The following is a 15,000-nucleotide window of genomic DNA, read 5'->3' on the forward strand; positions in this document are numbered from 1 at the left end:
TACCAAGCTACATCCAGGTAAACATCCAGGTAAACAACTCATCACCTCCAACACTTCCTGAAGCCCTTTCTAAGAATTCCCCGTCATGCCCTGAGGAAACAGATATCTGACAGGCAGAGAGGAACCCTGCAGTCGGAATGTTCCTACCCGGAGGAAGGGAGGCTGGTGAGGTAGAAATCGGAGGACGGGCTCATTGTAATGCCTCCACCAGCCTGCCTCTCCCAGCCTCTCTCAGCCTCTCCCCAGCCTCCCCCAGCCTCCCTCCTCCAGGCCTCAAGGACATGAACTTCACACAGAGTTGAACTGTCTGCATAACATCCCATTCCACGCTGGGCTGGTGGTGTGACAGGAGAGAAGAGGCTGATGACAGATAGGGGAAGTGTGTGGAATCTTGTTCAGTTCCGGCTGGCCACTACGGTTGGCTTCTACAACTGTTCTAGAACTCTCCGACCCTTTCCCGCTCTATGACACGGTCGGGTCTAGTTCTTAGAATTCAAGTGGAACCGCAGCTAAAGCCTCATGCAAGATGCAAGATAAGCTAAGCTACTTGGCAGGTAAAAGGTCTTGGCAAATACCTGTTTTAGCTTTCTTTGCAAAGCAGTCGCTTCCCACGCAGCTGCCTGCTTGTTTGCCTGTAACACCATCCAACTAGAAAAACAACCTTTCGCTGAGGCAAACACCAAAAAAGCTGCCACTGTTGTTAAGAGTCAAGCATAGGCAGGACTCTAGAAACTGGGGCAGTGGGAGATTTTTACTACTATTTATTTTATTGTTGTTTTACTGACTGTGCTTTTGTTTTCCTTTTTAATTTATCTATTATTATTGTTCTCTCCATGACATGTAGTGTCTTTGAGTACTGAGAAAAGCACTATACAAAATAAAAGTATTATTATTATTATTATTATTATTATTATTATTATTATTATTATTATTATTATTATCTCTTTCCAAAAGAAGCGCTATAGCGAGAGCCTTCAGAGGAATCAAAGAGCTTCGCAAAGATTTCAATTTGAGGCCAAACCGACCTCGATCCAACATTGTCAGGCCGACTGTAGCCGTGGCGACACAACAACAGATACGATTATTTCCGAGGACAGAAGCCTCCAACTACACAGCAAGAACCACCGAGGAGAGAGTCACTGTGAACGTCAACGACCTTCTACAAACCAAGAGGAAGTTCTCTTCAATGTGCTCGAAACAGATAGAACGCAAGACAGAGAGGCCGGGCCCGAAACTGTGCCAAACTAAACCGCTACAATCAGTCATTAAGCCGTTGCCTGGTCCAAATATAACCACTGCGGTAAAAACAACCAACATCAACCAAGGGGTACAGTTGGTTAGTGCACGGTTAGTGATAGCAATAGATAGTGAAAGCAATGCATAATTTTGTTAAAAAAACATACATTATCTCGATGTGACAAGAAAAGAGTGTCCCATATCTTGCATGTTATATTGCTGCGGTCTCCTGACCATTTCTGCAACCTTGTCCACTGGTCTACCAATGCTATCGAATACAACTCAAATTCTATTTTTTTCAAAGCTGATTAAAGAAAAAAAAAACGTGTCTACCAGAGCTTAATAGAATAATAATCATAACTAATGCGTCATGTTAGACCTGTACTAATAATGTGTCGTGTTAGGCCTATACTAATGTATCATGTTAGACGATGTACTAATAATGTGTCGTGTTAGACCTGTACTAATGTGTCATGTTAGACCTGTACTAATAATGTATCATGTTAGACCTGTACTAATAATGTATCATGTTAGACCTGTACTAATAATGTATCATGTTTGACCTGTACTAATAATGTATCATGTTAGACCTGTACTAATAATGTATCATGTTAGACCTGTACTAATAATGTATCATGTTTGACCTGTACTAATAATGTATCATGTTAGACCTGTACTAATGTATCATGTTTGACCTGTACTAATAATGTGTCATGTTAGATACTCTGATGCAGTGACGACAACACCTTGTACAAGCTTGCCAGGTGTCAAAGATGCGATCGGCGAGGTGCGACGGGGCTGATAGGCTGATAGGCTGGTAGGCTGGTAGGCTGGTAGGACAGACTGGCACAGCATGTGAGAAACGGACAGCTGTGGAGGAGGGTACACCGTTCCCATGATATGATAGGCTGCTGCTCAAGAGCAACGTTGTGGCACCGAAGAAGCGGGGCTGCACTGCTAAGCAAGAGCTACTTCGTATCTTCCAGCGTTCAAGACGACACATTGTTCGTGAACAGCCACTTCTGCCCGCTTGACAACCTATTTTCAGGAAATAACGTTGAATAGACACGGTAACCCTGTCGCTGGGACGTTTCCTTGTCATGGCTGTTTTCTGAAGAGATCGGGGTCCCCCACGTCATCTGACTAAAGCACCAGAGCGTCATCCACAAACACGAACATCAAAACAACAAGCCTATGAATGACACATGCGCAGCATTACTGTACCAAATCGAAATAACAATATAGCATGCCATTATTATAAACTGAATTAGATATGACACATCAGAGGCTACAAAGTGATCAAGTCGTTTACTTACAATACGAGCACATAAAATAGTGTCGTTGAACATTTCCTGGTATAACAAATGACAGCTGTGTACGTACGTGAACGTCCCGGGCAGGCGGGCAGGCAGGCAGGCAGGTGGTAGGTGGTAGATGGGGGGGGGTTGGTAGGTAGGTGGTAGATGGGGGGGTTGGTCTTCCCTGAAGTCGTCGGGAGCTTTTGCTGCTCGCTACTGAAGCCAGAGTCACGCATGCGCAGTCGGATATGAATATCAAGTGTGGGGAATCCAATGACGTGAATAAGCGGGGGAGAGGGGGGGGGAGAGGGGGGGGGGGCACACGGGCATAGGAAGACACACGTCTTTTCTCAATGGTATGGAACACGACTCATCGTGTCCTCTCCAGTCCTCAAACAGCATTGGAGGAGATTATGTACGGGGAGGAACCTAGATCTTCGTTTTGAGTAGGACGCGAGTGGAGGACGGAGGAGAGGACTGGAGGAGTCGTGTTCCATACCGTTGAGAATATCACACTCTATTCACCTACTTACCTTTCTCAATATTTCGGCGTTCTATGCTTTGTTCCTTACCAAAACCGTATTGATAGCGTTCCTAGATCTAATCCTCTCCATGCATCCTTAACTAAGCCATGTCCTGACCCCCCCCCCCCCCGCCCCCCAAACCTACTGCAGGCAACATGATGTATTACTGTGAAATGATAATCAATGAACTGTGATCATTCACATTGACTTCCAAGCACTTTCATTATTTTTTTTATTGTCGTTGATAATCGATCAAGGCTTTCTAACAGAGACACAGTCACACATAAAGACAACAACCCATGCACACCACAGAGGAAGGAAGTGTTTCACACACTCTTGTGTTGTCCTCTGGGACACGTGCTCTGCCTGTGCCTGTGTTTAAAAAAACAAAGCAATCAATCAATCAATCAATAATCGGAGCTGGCAAATTATTTCATAAAAGTGTAAATATATAACATATCAGATTAACTAGCTATTGTTTTCTAAACTAAATTATCCTATTTAGATTTCAAGAGGCAAACTGGGTTGCAAATAAAAGGTTTCAAATAAAAAAAATGGAAGCATATTTACGTGGACATACTTGATTTTGTCTTTTGTTTATGTCCCTTACATAATTAAAATTCAATCTGAAGCCACTGTTAACGGTTAGACAGTTATTTCTGCGTGACTAGTCAGCTGTTGCCATGGCAACGCAGGCCTTAGATCAAATCTAGCCTTAAAATTAGGCTCAACTTACAGATGAGACCAATTCTAGGCCCATAGACCAGTCTTAACTAAGTTCATGCAACTGACGCGTCCTCAGTTGAGAATATGGCCACCCTCAGCTTTGAGGTGGTGACTGAATCAAGCATTGTTGCTTTAGCAGGAAACGCACCTTCACAGTGTGGTTTGCTGTTCCAGGAGCTGTGCTGGATGGCTTCTCTGCAAAGCCCCTCATCACAGAGCCAAGTCACAGAGCCGAGACCGCAGTGTGAAACTGACACAAGTACAATCTAGAAGATGTTATACGACCGTATTGTACTCCCCCTCACCACATCAGGGGAGGCTGGTGGAGGTAGAAATCGGAGGACGGGTTCACTGCAATACAATGAGCCCGTCCTCCGATTTCTGCCTCCACCAGCCTCCCTTACCGTGCACCAATATGAACATGATGACATGATGATGTGAAACCAGGTTCCGTCCTCTTCGTCGTCCTCCCCGACCCAGGCAATATATGACGCAGTAGGATCCTTGTATTTCATAACCAAAGCACTTATGTTTTCAATAATAAACACACAGAAAGACAGCTACTCATGTTTGCAGGTATGTTTAATAGACTAGTGTAACTATACCAATTGACACTCCTGAATTGACTCTTGTGGCATTTAGACTGGAGGCACAGAAAGGGGTGGGATTCAAGATAATTCACTACAGTATATTCATCGGAATTCACCAATGTAAAATCACATGGCATTAGACTAAAAAACAAGGTTAAACATCAAAATGGTTTTCATCTAAACAAACTCAGTCCCCCCCCCTAATTACAACTAGGCTAGTTCCCAGCGCTAGCTGCCAAGCTAGCCATTTTCTGGGGCAGGGTGACGGTCAGGAAATGCACCTTGTCCTTCTTCAGGCTCTGAGCCACCGTCTGCTTCAGGTCCAGCTCCAGGTACTCCTCCCTCTGGTCGAACAGCGGCCACGGCACCAGACCGGCGCCATTGGGCGAGCTGGAGAGAGGAGAGCTCATATCAAATCACAGTTAGTGGCTCTACACACTACAGGCCCGACCCGAACCATCCTGTGCTGGCTGGGATATTGTCCTTTCACAATGCCCTTCCCCCAGCGTCGTCACAGCAACTATGGTGGATGCATAACCAGGCCAGGCCAGCCCAGCTCAGCCCAGCTCAGCCCAGCCCAGCTCAGCTCAGCCCAACTCAGCCCAGCCCAGCCCAGCCCAGCCCAGCTCAGCTCAGCCCGGTTTGGTTCGGCTCAGTAGTGTGAATTGGGGATTTAGCGATCCCTTCATTATTGAAAACTAGAAGAAAACATTTTATACAGAAAAAAGATGAGTGACCACTTCCCAGCTTCCGATACACTGCTGCTTCACATGCTTCTAATGAGTCATGAGTAATTACAGTAACAGGCCATTGGCTGAGATGGCCATTGTAATAGGTGTTGATTAGACTCCATCTTTATTGTCCCCTACAGGGCTTTTGGGTGGAAGAATGTGAGAAGCAAAGCACTAAACATTCATTACTGACTCACACACACCGTGTGCCACTGACAGAGGGCGGTAACAAGGACGTAAGCTGGTAAGAGCCTTAGCAACCACTGTGAAAACACCACAGACGACAGACGACAGATGACAGATGACACAAGATAGGAGTTGGAATCAATATCGAGTCATATGGTTGACAGCAGTAGAGGCTGGTGTAGGTAGAAATCGGAGGACGGGTTTGATACCATTCCTCACTCCATTCCATGCATTACGATGAGCCCGTCCTCTGATTTCCACCTCCACCGGCCTCCAGCTGCTGGACTGTGTGTATGGGAGTACGTACCCTGTACGAACAAAGTTGGCCCAGTAGGCCATCATTGTCTTACACAACTGCTGCTCCTCCTCAGAGGTTACACCTGTCGGGGTCGCAAAGGGAATCGTTAGAATCTGGGATTACCTTGTTTTAGAATCAATATGATCCTCACAAAAAGAATGAATCTGCAGTGATTGACAACCATGAAAGAGACAGATAGAGACACAGTGTGAGCAAGGGAAGGCCGGTGGAGGTAGAAATCGGAGGACGGGCTCATTGTAATGCATGCACACGTGTTTGATACCATTCCTCATTCCGTTCCATGCATTACAATGAGCCCGTCCTCCGATTTCTACCTCCACCGGCCTCCCCTGAGTGTGAGACAGACAGCTTTAGCTCACAGCTGGTACTGCCTTAAAGGACTGCATCTCAGTACCACGTAGACTGATAATGTTGACAATAATCCCCTCGTTCTACAGTTTTACTTATCAAACCTACATTTATGTTCATATTTTTTGTGACATGAACGACACATTTAGCCACAAATGGTAACAACACCGGGGGTGGAGGTGGAAATCGGAGGACGGCATTTGATACCATTCCATGCATTACAGTGAGCCCGTCCTCCGATTTCTACCTCCACCGGCCTCCCCTGAGCAACACACATCTTATGACTGCTCCACCTTTGATCTTTATATGTCCGTCCCAGAAGCATCCGCCGAACATGAAGCCGATGTCGTCACTGTGGTCCGACTTGACAAAGCTGGGTCGGGTCAGCTTGTGGACCTCCGGCCGGTGCTGGAACTCATACATGTACACGGGGGCTCCTGCATCTACAAACACACAACATACATGATACTATAGTGAGTCAACAATCCAGTTGAGTTATTATTATATAATATATATAGACACTCACCGGCCACTTTATTAGGTACACCTGCTCAGTAACACACATATCTAATCAGCCAATCACAGGGCAGCAACTCAATGCATTTAGGCATGTAGACATGGTCAAGACGACCTGCTGAAGTTCAAACTGAGCATCAGAATGGGGAAGAAAGGTGATTTAAGTGACTTTGAACGTGGCATGGTTGTTGGTGCCAGGCGGGCTGGTCTGAGTATTTCAGAAACTGCTGATCTACTGGGATTTTCATGCACAACCATCTCTAGGGTTTACAGAGAATGGTCCAAAAAAGAGAAAATATCCAGTGAGCGGCAGTTCTCTGGGCAAAAATGCCTTGTTGATGCCAGAGGTCAGAGGAGAATGGCCAGACTGGTTCGAGATGATAGAAAGGCAACAATAACTCAAATAACCACTCGATACAACCAAGGTATGCAGAAGACCATCTCTGAACGCACAACACGTCCAACCTTGAAGCAGATGGGCTACAAAAGGGGTCCAACCCAGTACTAGCAAGGTGTACCTAATAAAGTGGCCGGTAAGTGTACATTATACTATAGTGAGTCAACAATCCAGGGATTCACTAGATGGCCATGCTGCAAAGGACAAACGTAGCGAAATTATGTCAAAGCTTTTGAGCAAATGATTGTCCTTAATCGAGGTCTAGGGTAACACTGGAGGTTTGAGGTGAGGTGAGGAGAAAGGCTAGAGTTAGAATAAGTTAGAATAAGTTAGAATAAGTAGTTAAACCACACAGTTGTGATTGAACCACACATCTGCACTTCTGTCCTTTGCAGCCTGGCCGGATAGTGACTGCCATGAGCCTATGGCATCATGTGTGACAATTTGCCAGGTTCAGTTGGACAATAAAGTTAGTTTATAGTTTGAACAATAATGTTTGATTAAATTCTATTCTATATGGTGTCTTACAATATAATGGTATTAATAAACTATAGTTATTTCCCTTGGTTGGGACCAGGGTGGGTATTATATAACTGTAATGCCAAAATAGGACTTATCCTGTCTTTGACTTTTGAGTTAAGACCGGAATAGCAGTTAGGAATTTGTTCTGTAATATGGGCCCAGAGCCACAAAAATACAAACTGAATACAATTGTTATCCACCGTCTAAAATATGGTGCTATTTGGGACTCACCTCTGTGGTACGCCGCCACTTTAATGACTGGTAGAACCATGAAGATGTCCCCCAGGATCTCGGTGAAGGCGTCTCTCACATCCTCGGGCGTCTTGGCGTCCTTCAGGTATTCCTCTGACACCAGCTGGTTGGCTCCGGTGGCCTGAAACAGAAATAGAGGAAACAGATTGAGCCACACGACACAACCAAATCAGGTTATCAGTCCCTAGCCCCTACTCCCCAGCCCCTAGCCCCTAGCCCCTAGTCCCTAGCCCCCTAGCCTCTAGCCCCCAGCCCCCACCCCTAGTCCCTAGCCCCCACCCCTAGTCCCTAGCCTCCAGCCCCTAGCCTCCAGCCCCCACCCTTAGCCCCTAGACTCCAGCCCCGAGCCTGAGCAGAGACTAGCCCTGAACCCCTAGCCTAGACCCCAGCCCCTAGCCTCCAGCCCCTAGCCTGAGCAGAGACTAGCCCTGAACCCCTAGCCTAGACCCCAGCCCCTAGCCTCCAGCCCCTAGCCTGAGCACAGAGACTAGCCCTGAACTCCTAGCCTCTAGCCTCCAGCCCCTAGCCCCAAGCCTCCAGCCCCTAGCAACTAGCCCGAGCACAGAGACTAGCCCAGAGCCCCTAGCCCCTAGCCCGCTAATCACCAGCCCCTAGCCCCAAGCCTCCAGCCCCTAGCCCCTAGCAACTAGCCCGAGCACAGAGACTAGCCCTGAGCCCTTAGCCCGTAGCCCTGAGCCACTAGCTCCTAGCCGCTAGGCCCTAGCCCAGAGCCCCTAGCAACTAGCCCCAAGCCTCCAGCCCCTAGCAACTAGCCCCAAGCCTCCAGCCCCTAGCAACTAGCCCTGAGCCCTTAGCCTGTAGCCCTGAGCCACTAGCTCCTAGCCGCTAGGCCCTAGCCCAGAGCCCCTAGCCCATAGCCCTGAGCCACTAGCCCCTACCATTGCATAACACGATTATATCACCGTCATAACACTATTACAATGTTGTTGATCATCCTGGTATAGAGCAACTTCATGTGTAGGGATGAAGGGGATGAGGAGGATGAGGAAGACAAGAAGACCTCACCCCAGCAGGGTTGAACATTTTCATCACTGCTAACACTGCCTGTCTGTCCATGCCGTCCTGCCAACCCGGCGGGGAAAAGGCCTGTTACACACACACACAAACACACACACACACACACACACACACACACACATACAAACAAACACACAAACAAACACATACACATGAGAACAAACAGTAGATATCAGAGCCAAAACCAAGATGTTGGAAAACAACATTGATTTCACTGAAGACCTGCAACATCACGACTATCAGACACTACATTGCAGTTCCCACTGACACTCTGTACTGACAGAGAGAGATTTAAGAGATTACGAAAACAGATACATGGATGTGTGTTTCGGAATATTAGTATTTCAAAACTTTGAATCTGGATCAGAATGATACAGATTATTTTCTGTCATCCATGATCAGATGGATATCGGGCAGATCTATCAGATTTTGAGCAGTATAGGGGGGAAACCAGCAAGCTCGATCTGATCCTGGATAGCAATAAATCATTCTGATCCAGATTGAACATTTTTGAAATACTGGGCCCTGGTGATATTGAGTGAATTTACCTGAGCGAGTATCCACCCAAACTCATGGTTGGTGACCCCCATGAGAACAGGGACCTTCGGGACGTCCTTCTTCTTCAGAAGCTCCTCGGCCAGGTCTGTCAGAAACACACCGTCCACGGTCGCCCCCAGGAATATCTTCATCTGGGAGGCAACAGCAGTGGCTCATTGTGGCTTCTGTACTGTGCCAGCCAGTGTTGGCTCAGCGGTTGAAGACAATTGAAAATAATCCTAGCCTGCCACCTTGTGGTGATTACTGGCACAACAGTCTTGATAGTCAGCTTTTAAGGGCCATGTCCGAAAACTCATACTGCCCACCGTTCACTAAAAGCATCTACTACATACTAACCATACTACATACTGTTTAGAGCCTACTGTTTAGTAACATTTATTCAGTAAGCGACACATTTAAACATACGGTACTACACCTCATTCATAGAGAGAAACCGCCATCTGTAGCCCAAGCATGTCAAACATGGTAACTGATTAAATTTCACGTGTGTTTGATACCATTCCCCATTCCTCGTTCCATGTATTACAATGAGCCCGTCCTCCGATTTCTACCTCCAGCAGCCTCCACTGATGTAAATCATCTTTTTGGTATGGATTTGTAATAACTGTGTATTTTTGCCTCAGAACTGAAGGTTTACCTTCTTGGTGGTGTTCACCAGCTTCTCCTCTGTGCTCTCCCTCATACACTTCACCAGCAGCTCCGTTGTGCTGTGGTCGCAGCCTGCTAGCTCAGCCACCACCTGGACATATAGAGGTGTGGAGGGAGGGAGGGAGGGAGGGATGGGAGGGAGGGATGGAGGTAGGGGTGGAGGGAGGGTGAGAGGGATGGAAGGATGGGGGGGATGGAGGAAAAGTTGGATGGAGGGATGGATAGAGGGATGGATAGATGGAGGATGGATGGATGGATGAATAAATAATCTTAATCAAACTTAATTGGTGTCAAACCGTTCCTCATTCCAATCCAAGCATTACAATGAGCCCGTCCTCTGATTTCTACCGCCACCAGCCTCCCCTGGTTGGAACATGTGTAGAGACAGATACGATACAGTACCTTAGCACTGATAAGAGGCTCCTTTGTAGTGTAAGACCCAAGTGTTGCCACTCCACTCTGGAAGATGGCTCTGTGAAACAGTCCTTTGGCTAACGGAGACAGGGTCTGTCAGGCAGGAAACAAAGACAGTACTTAAACAACAATTTCAACTATCTAATGCAGGGGAGGCTGGTGGAGGTAGAAATCGGAGGATGGGCTCGTTGTAATGCATGTAATGGAATGAGGAATGGTATCAAACACGCATTCCTCATTCCATACGTGTTTGATACCATTCCTCATTCCATTCCATGCATTACATGAGGCATGAGCCCATCCTCCGATTTCTACCTCCACCAGCCTCCCCTGATCTAATGCCTTGGTGGATACATAGGTAGTTGTATATGGCTCTGCACTGGGCCTCCCTTTCCCATCTAGAGGATGGCATACTGGACTCAGTCACACATCACAATGCACCTGGGTGACTGCAGAGTCACTACCAATCAGAGTCACTACCAATCAGAGTCACTACCAATCAGAGTCACTACCAATCAGAGTCACTACCAATCAGAGTCAATACCAATCAGAGTCACTACCAATCAGAGTCACTACCAATCAGAGTCACTACCAATCAGAGTCAATACCAATCAGAGTCACTACCAATCAGAGTCACTACCAATCAGAGTCACTACCAATCAGAGTCACTACCAATCAGAGTCACTACCAATCAGAGTCAATACCAATCAGAGTCACTACCAATCAGAGTCACTACCAATCAGAGTCACTACCAATCAGAGTCACTACCAATCAGAGTCACTACCAATCAGAGTCACTACCAATCAGTCACTACCAATCAGAGTCACTACCAATCAGAGTCAATACCAATCAGAGTCACTACCAATCAGAGTCACTACCAATCAGAGTCACTACCATCTCTTCAGGCTACATCTTAACGGTCCCTCCTAAAGACCTCTTCATCCCCACTACTCCCCTGTACAAGTTTATCTCCTGTTAATAAATAAAAAAATAAAAAAATAAAATTAGCATTGTGACTGCCTATGGCCTAGCATTGATTACTTTGTCTTATGATGACTGATGGATAAATGATTCACTTACCTAAACAAATGTATTTGTTGTAAGTCGCTTTGGATAAAGGCGTCTGCTAAATGTCATGAATGTACAGGATACACCTCCATACTACAGTATAATACTCCTCCCTGCCAAGATGGTCCAATCAGAGGAGGAACTTAGTCAGGTCAAACCAATTTGACCTTTGACCTGACGAAGATCACCATTGAAGCGTATTGTTATTACCAGCATGGAGGCGCTGATGCCCCCTGCGGACTCCCCAGCGATGGTGACAGATTGGGGGTCTCCTCCGAAGCTCTCCACGTTCTCCTGTACCCACTTCAACGCAAAGATCTGGTCTAGGAACCCCCAGTTACCCTGGGCATGCTCATCTCCAGTACTGGCAACACAAGCACGCGCACGCGCACGCACACACACACACACACACACACACACACACACACACACACACACACACACACACACACACACACACACACACACACACAAGATGCAATGTTTTGAAATCCAGACTTGGGTCAAAAAAACATACAGCAAATCAAATACATAGACATCTGTGCTTGATTTAGTTTGCAATGGAATAGTCTCAAAGGTACCAACTCCAAGGTGAATGACGCGCACCTTCAAGTATTGGCCGAGGACTGCTCATGACATCCACGCCCTGCAAGCTACAGAGGCTGTCCTGATATGATCCGTCAGATCACAGCAAGACAACACCACAATGGACGGAACTACACGGCACCCGCCTCCGTAATAGAGATCCGTTAATGTGTTTGACAGCCTAAACGCACGCTGACCCTTTTGATTGACGCTGATTAGGACGCCCCCGGCAATTAGGATGCCTAAAAAAATGCCTAACCGGGATCATTTGGACAGCCCGACTCTGACGTCACCCCGTTGAAGTTAAAGTTTAAAACAGTCATGGTTATGGTTAAGTTCTCCCGAGGATTTTTTAACAAAGCGGCGCAGAATTGCATTATCAAAACCAACTCACGTTTATTTATGGAAAACTGCGCTAGAAATACAGCAAAAACGCTGAGGAATATACTTTAACTTTCGCTTCCGCTTTTAACAAAGATGTCATTGGCGATCAAAGATAATTACTCTAGATAACATTATTAAATATCAGTTTCATTTGCTGGGAAATGTTTACATCCATGGTGGAGCCAAATGGACAAGGTGGCGCAGTGCCAGTGTCTTTGGGGAGAATCCCGTACCTATCTACGAGAGATGCACTGATCCGATATTGAGCATCGGTATCGGGCCTATATTAGCCTAAAATGCTGGATCGGGAATCAGAAATAGGGAATGCTTTTTTACCGATCTGATGCCACGACGCAAACTGTCGTAAAAACAAACACGTGTGTGTTTCACTCTTCTAATTCCTCTGGAATTAGAAGAGTGACGCCAAGCACAGCGCATCCACACACCGAGGTCGTCTACAGCTGTTTAAAAAAGAACAAGAAAAATATAGCCTTTTATCGGATCAGAACTCGGTCTCGGCCGATACTCTTAAGTCAGGGATTCCCAAACCTTTTTGTCAAATCCAAATCCAATCTATAATTTACTGTGACCCCAACACCTTGACTGCTAGCTATGCCAACACATAATAATAACTTCGAAGTATATTCTAATCGCCTAAAATATGCTCTAATTGGTTAAAACACTGCAATATAGGATACAGGTGCAATAGCAGGTGCATAGTCTTAATATAAAATAAAAATGTGTGTGTCTCATTTATCAAATCATACAGGTTAGTTTGATTTTCTCAGGGGACCCCAATCTAAAATCAGGTGACCTGAGTTTGGGAACTGCTGCCCAAAGTTCAGTCCTCAGAATCGGTATCGGCAGTGAAAAGGTGGTATTGGTGGATCCATACTATCAATATATAGTCAAGTATATAGTCAAGTCAATTATATATAGTTGACTATACAATATATAGTCAATAGAAACGGTAACATATGGAGAAAAAAAGGTTGGTCTACGAAAGTGAGAGTGGTTCCATCTCTTAGCTGCTGCGTGGCGGAGAGCCGCTTTGTTGTGGTTTGAATTAAGGATTGGACCTTTAAGGTTAAGGGTTTAAAGTCGGGTCGTCCTGAGGATCCCACTTTGCATCTACCTCCCGACAACGTATGGTTAGATAGAGACAGAGTAGATAGTCAAATGTGATCTACCTCCCTACAATGTATGGTTAGATATAGACAGAACAGATAGTCAAATGTGATCTACCTCAGAAACCCCAGGATCCCGAGGCGGTACTGGATGGTCACCACCACTATGTTCTGATAGGCTGCCAGCGCTGACCCGTCATACTGCGATGCCCCGCCCATTGACAGGCCTCCTCCGTGGATCCACACCATCACCTAGGCAACCAGCACAGTAGCCTCTTGTTCAGATGACCTCCCAAATCAGGAGCGCCATTTTGCATTCATGAAGTGTGTTCACCCCTCCATAATCATTAACAATGGATCATTAACCGACCCTGTTTGCTTAGGGACGTTTCATAAAAGCATTAAAAAAGAAAAGGTTTCTTAATCAAATAGCTACTATCAGACTGGATGAGTCTATTAGCAGTAGGAGCTTACAGGTAGCTTCTCTCCTGCTGCCGTCTCTTGAGGAGTGTAGACGTTCAGGTACAGGCAGTCTTCAGACACCTCGGTTGGGGTGTATTCAATGTTCATGGATTCTGATATCATTAAAGCAATGGATGGATCCTGAATACACCTAGAGAGAGAGAAGGAGAGAGAGAGAGAAGGAGAGAGAGAAGGAGAGAGAGAGAGAGAGAGAGAGAGAGAGAGAGAGAGAGAGAGAGAGAGAGAGAGAGAGAGAGAGAGAGAGAGAGAGAGAGAGAGAGAGAGAGGAGAGAGAGAGAAGGAGAGAGAGAGAGAGAGAAACACACACACACACACACACACATACACACACACACACACACACACACACACACACACACACAAACAGGGGTTAACGAAATCTTTGGGTCAATGCCATGGCGGTCAGCGCCCTATGGTGACCTATTAGGACAGAGACAGATCAGCTGGTCTCACATGGCAGGCTGGTGTGTCGCGTCTCTCTCCCCGACCCAGGGCTCCGCAGGCTGGGGGGCGGCGAGGCGCAGGGGGCCTAGGGGGGGGCGGGCGAAGGGGACCCCCAGGTACTGCTGCACCCTCTTCTCTGTGCCCTTCACAGACAGATAGCCCCCCCGGACCAAGCCATCCTTCAGGGTCACCACTGGGCCGGGCTCTGGGGCTGGGGTCGGGGTCGGGGTCAGGTCACATGGTCATTCACTCATTCAATACACAAGGTTGAAATAGATCGATTGAAAAACTACGGAGAGGAGTGATACTAGGAGTGATACTAGGAGTGATACTAGTGAGAGGAGTGATACTAGTGAGAGGAGTGATACAAGGAGTGATACTAGTGAGAGGAGTGATACTAGTGAGAGGAGTGATACTAGTGAGAGGAGTGATACTAGTGATACTAGTGAGAGGAGTGATACTAGTGAGAGGAGTGATACTAGTGATACTAGTGAGAGGAGTGATACTAGTGAGAGGAGTGATACTAGTGATACTAGTGAGAGGAGTGATACTAGTGAGAGGAGTGATACTAGTGAGAGGAGTGATACTAGGAGTGATACTAGTGAG

At 46.5% G+C, this 15,000-nt stretch overlaps 2 protein-coding genes across 2 annotated transcripts in view; both read right to left on the reverse strand.

Annotated features, from left to right (window-relative positions):
- The window catches only part of kiaa0513 (KIAA0513), a 19,707-nt gene extending 17,000 nt beyond the window's left edge, over positions 1 to 2,707 (reverse strand). Inside the window, exon 1 of the mRNA XM_083666967.1 lies at positions 2,620 to 2,707. The gene's annotated coding sequence lies outside the window, so the exon portion shown is untranslated. The remainder of the gene's footprint in view (positions 1 to 2,619) is intronic.
- A 1,882-nt stretch (positions 2,708 to 4,589) lies between these two features.
- On the reverse strand, positions 4,590 to 14,037 carry LOC310802606 (fatty acyl-CoA hydrolase precursor, medium chain-like; the record flags this gene model as incomplete). Its single annotated transcript, XM_083667070.1, has 11 exons — positions 4,590 to 4,764; positions 5,599 to 5,671; positions 6,252 to 6,401; positions 7,625 to 7,766; positions 8,672 to 8,752; positions 9,232 to 9,372; positions 9,879 to 9,980; positions 10,292 to 10,396; positions 11,582 to 11,735; positions 13,586 to 13,719; positions 13,942 to 14,037. 11 exons carry the CDS (start codon positions 14,035 to 14,037, stop codon positions 4,590 to 4,592), a joined length of 1,353 nt encoding a protein of 450 aa, XP_083523196.1.
- Between the last annotated feature and the right edge of the window lie 963 nt (positions 14,038 to 15,000).

This window comes from Argentina silus, assembly GCF_951799395.1.
Source record: "Argentina silus genome assembly, chromosome: 3".
Lineage (NCBI taxonomy): Eukaryota > Metazoa > Chordata > Actinopteri > Argentiniformes > Argentinidae > Argentina > Argentina silus.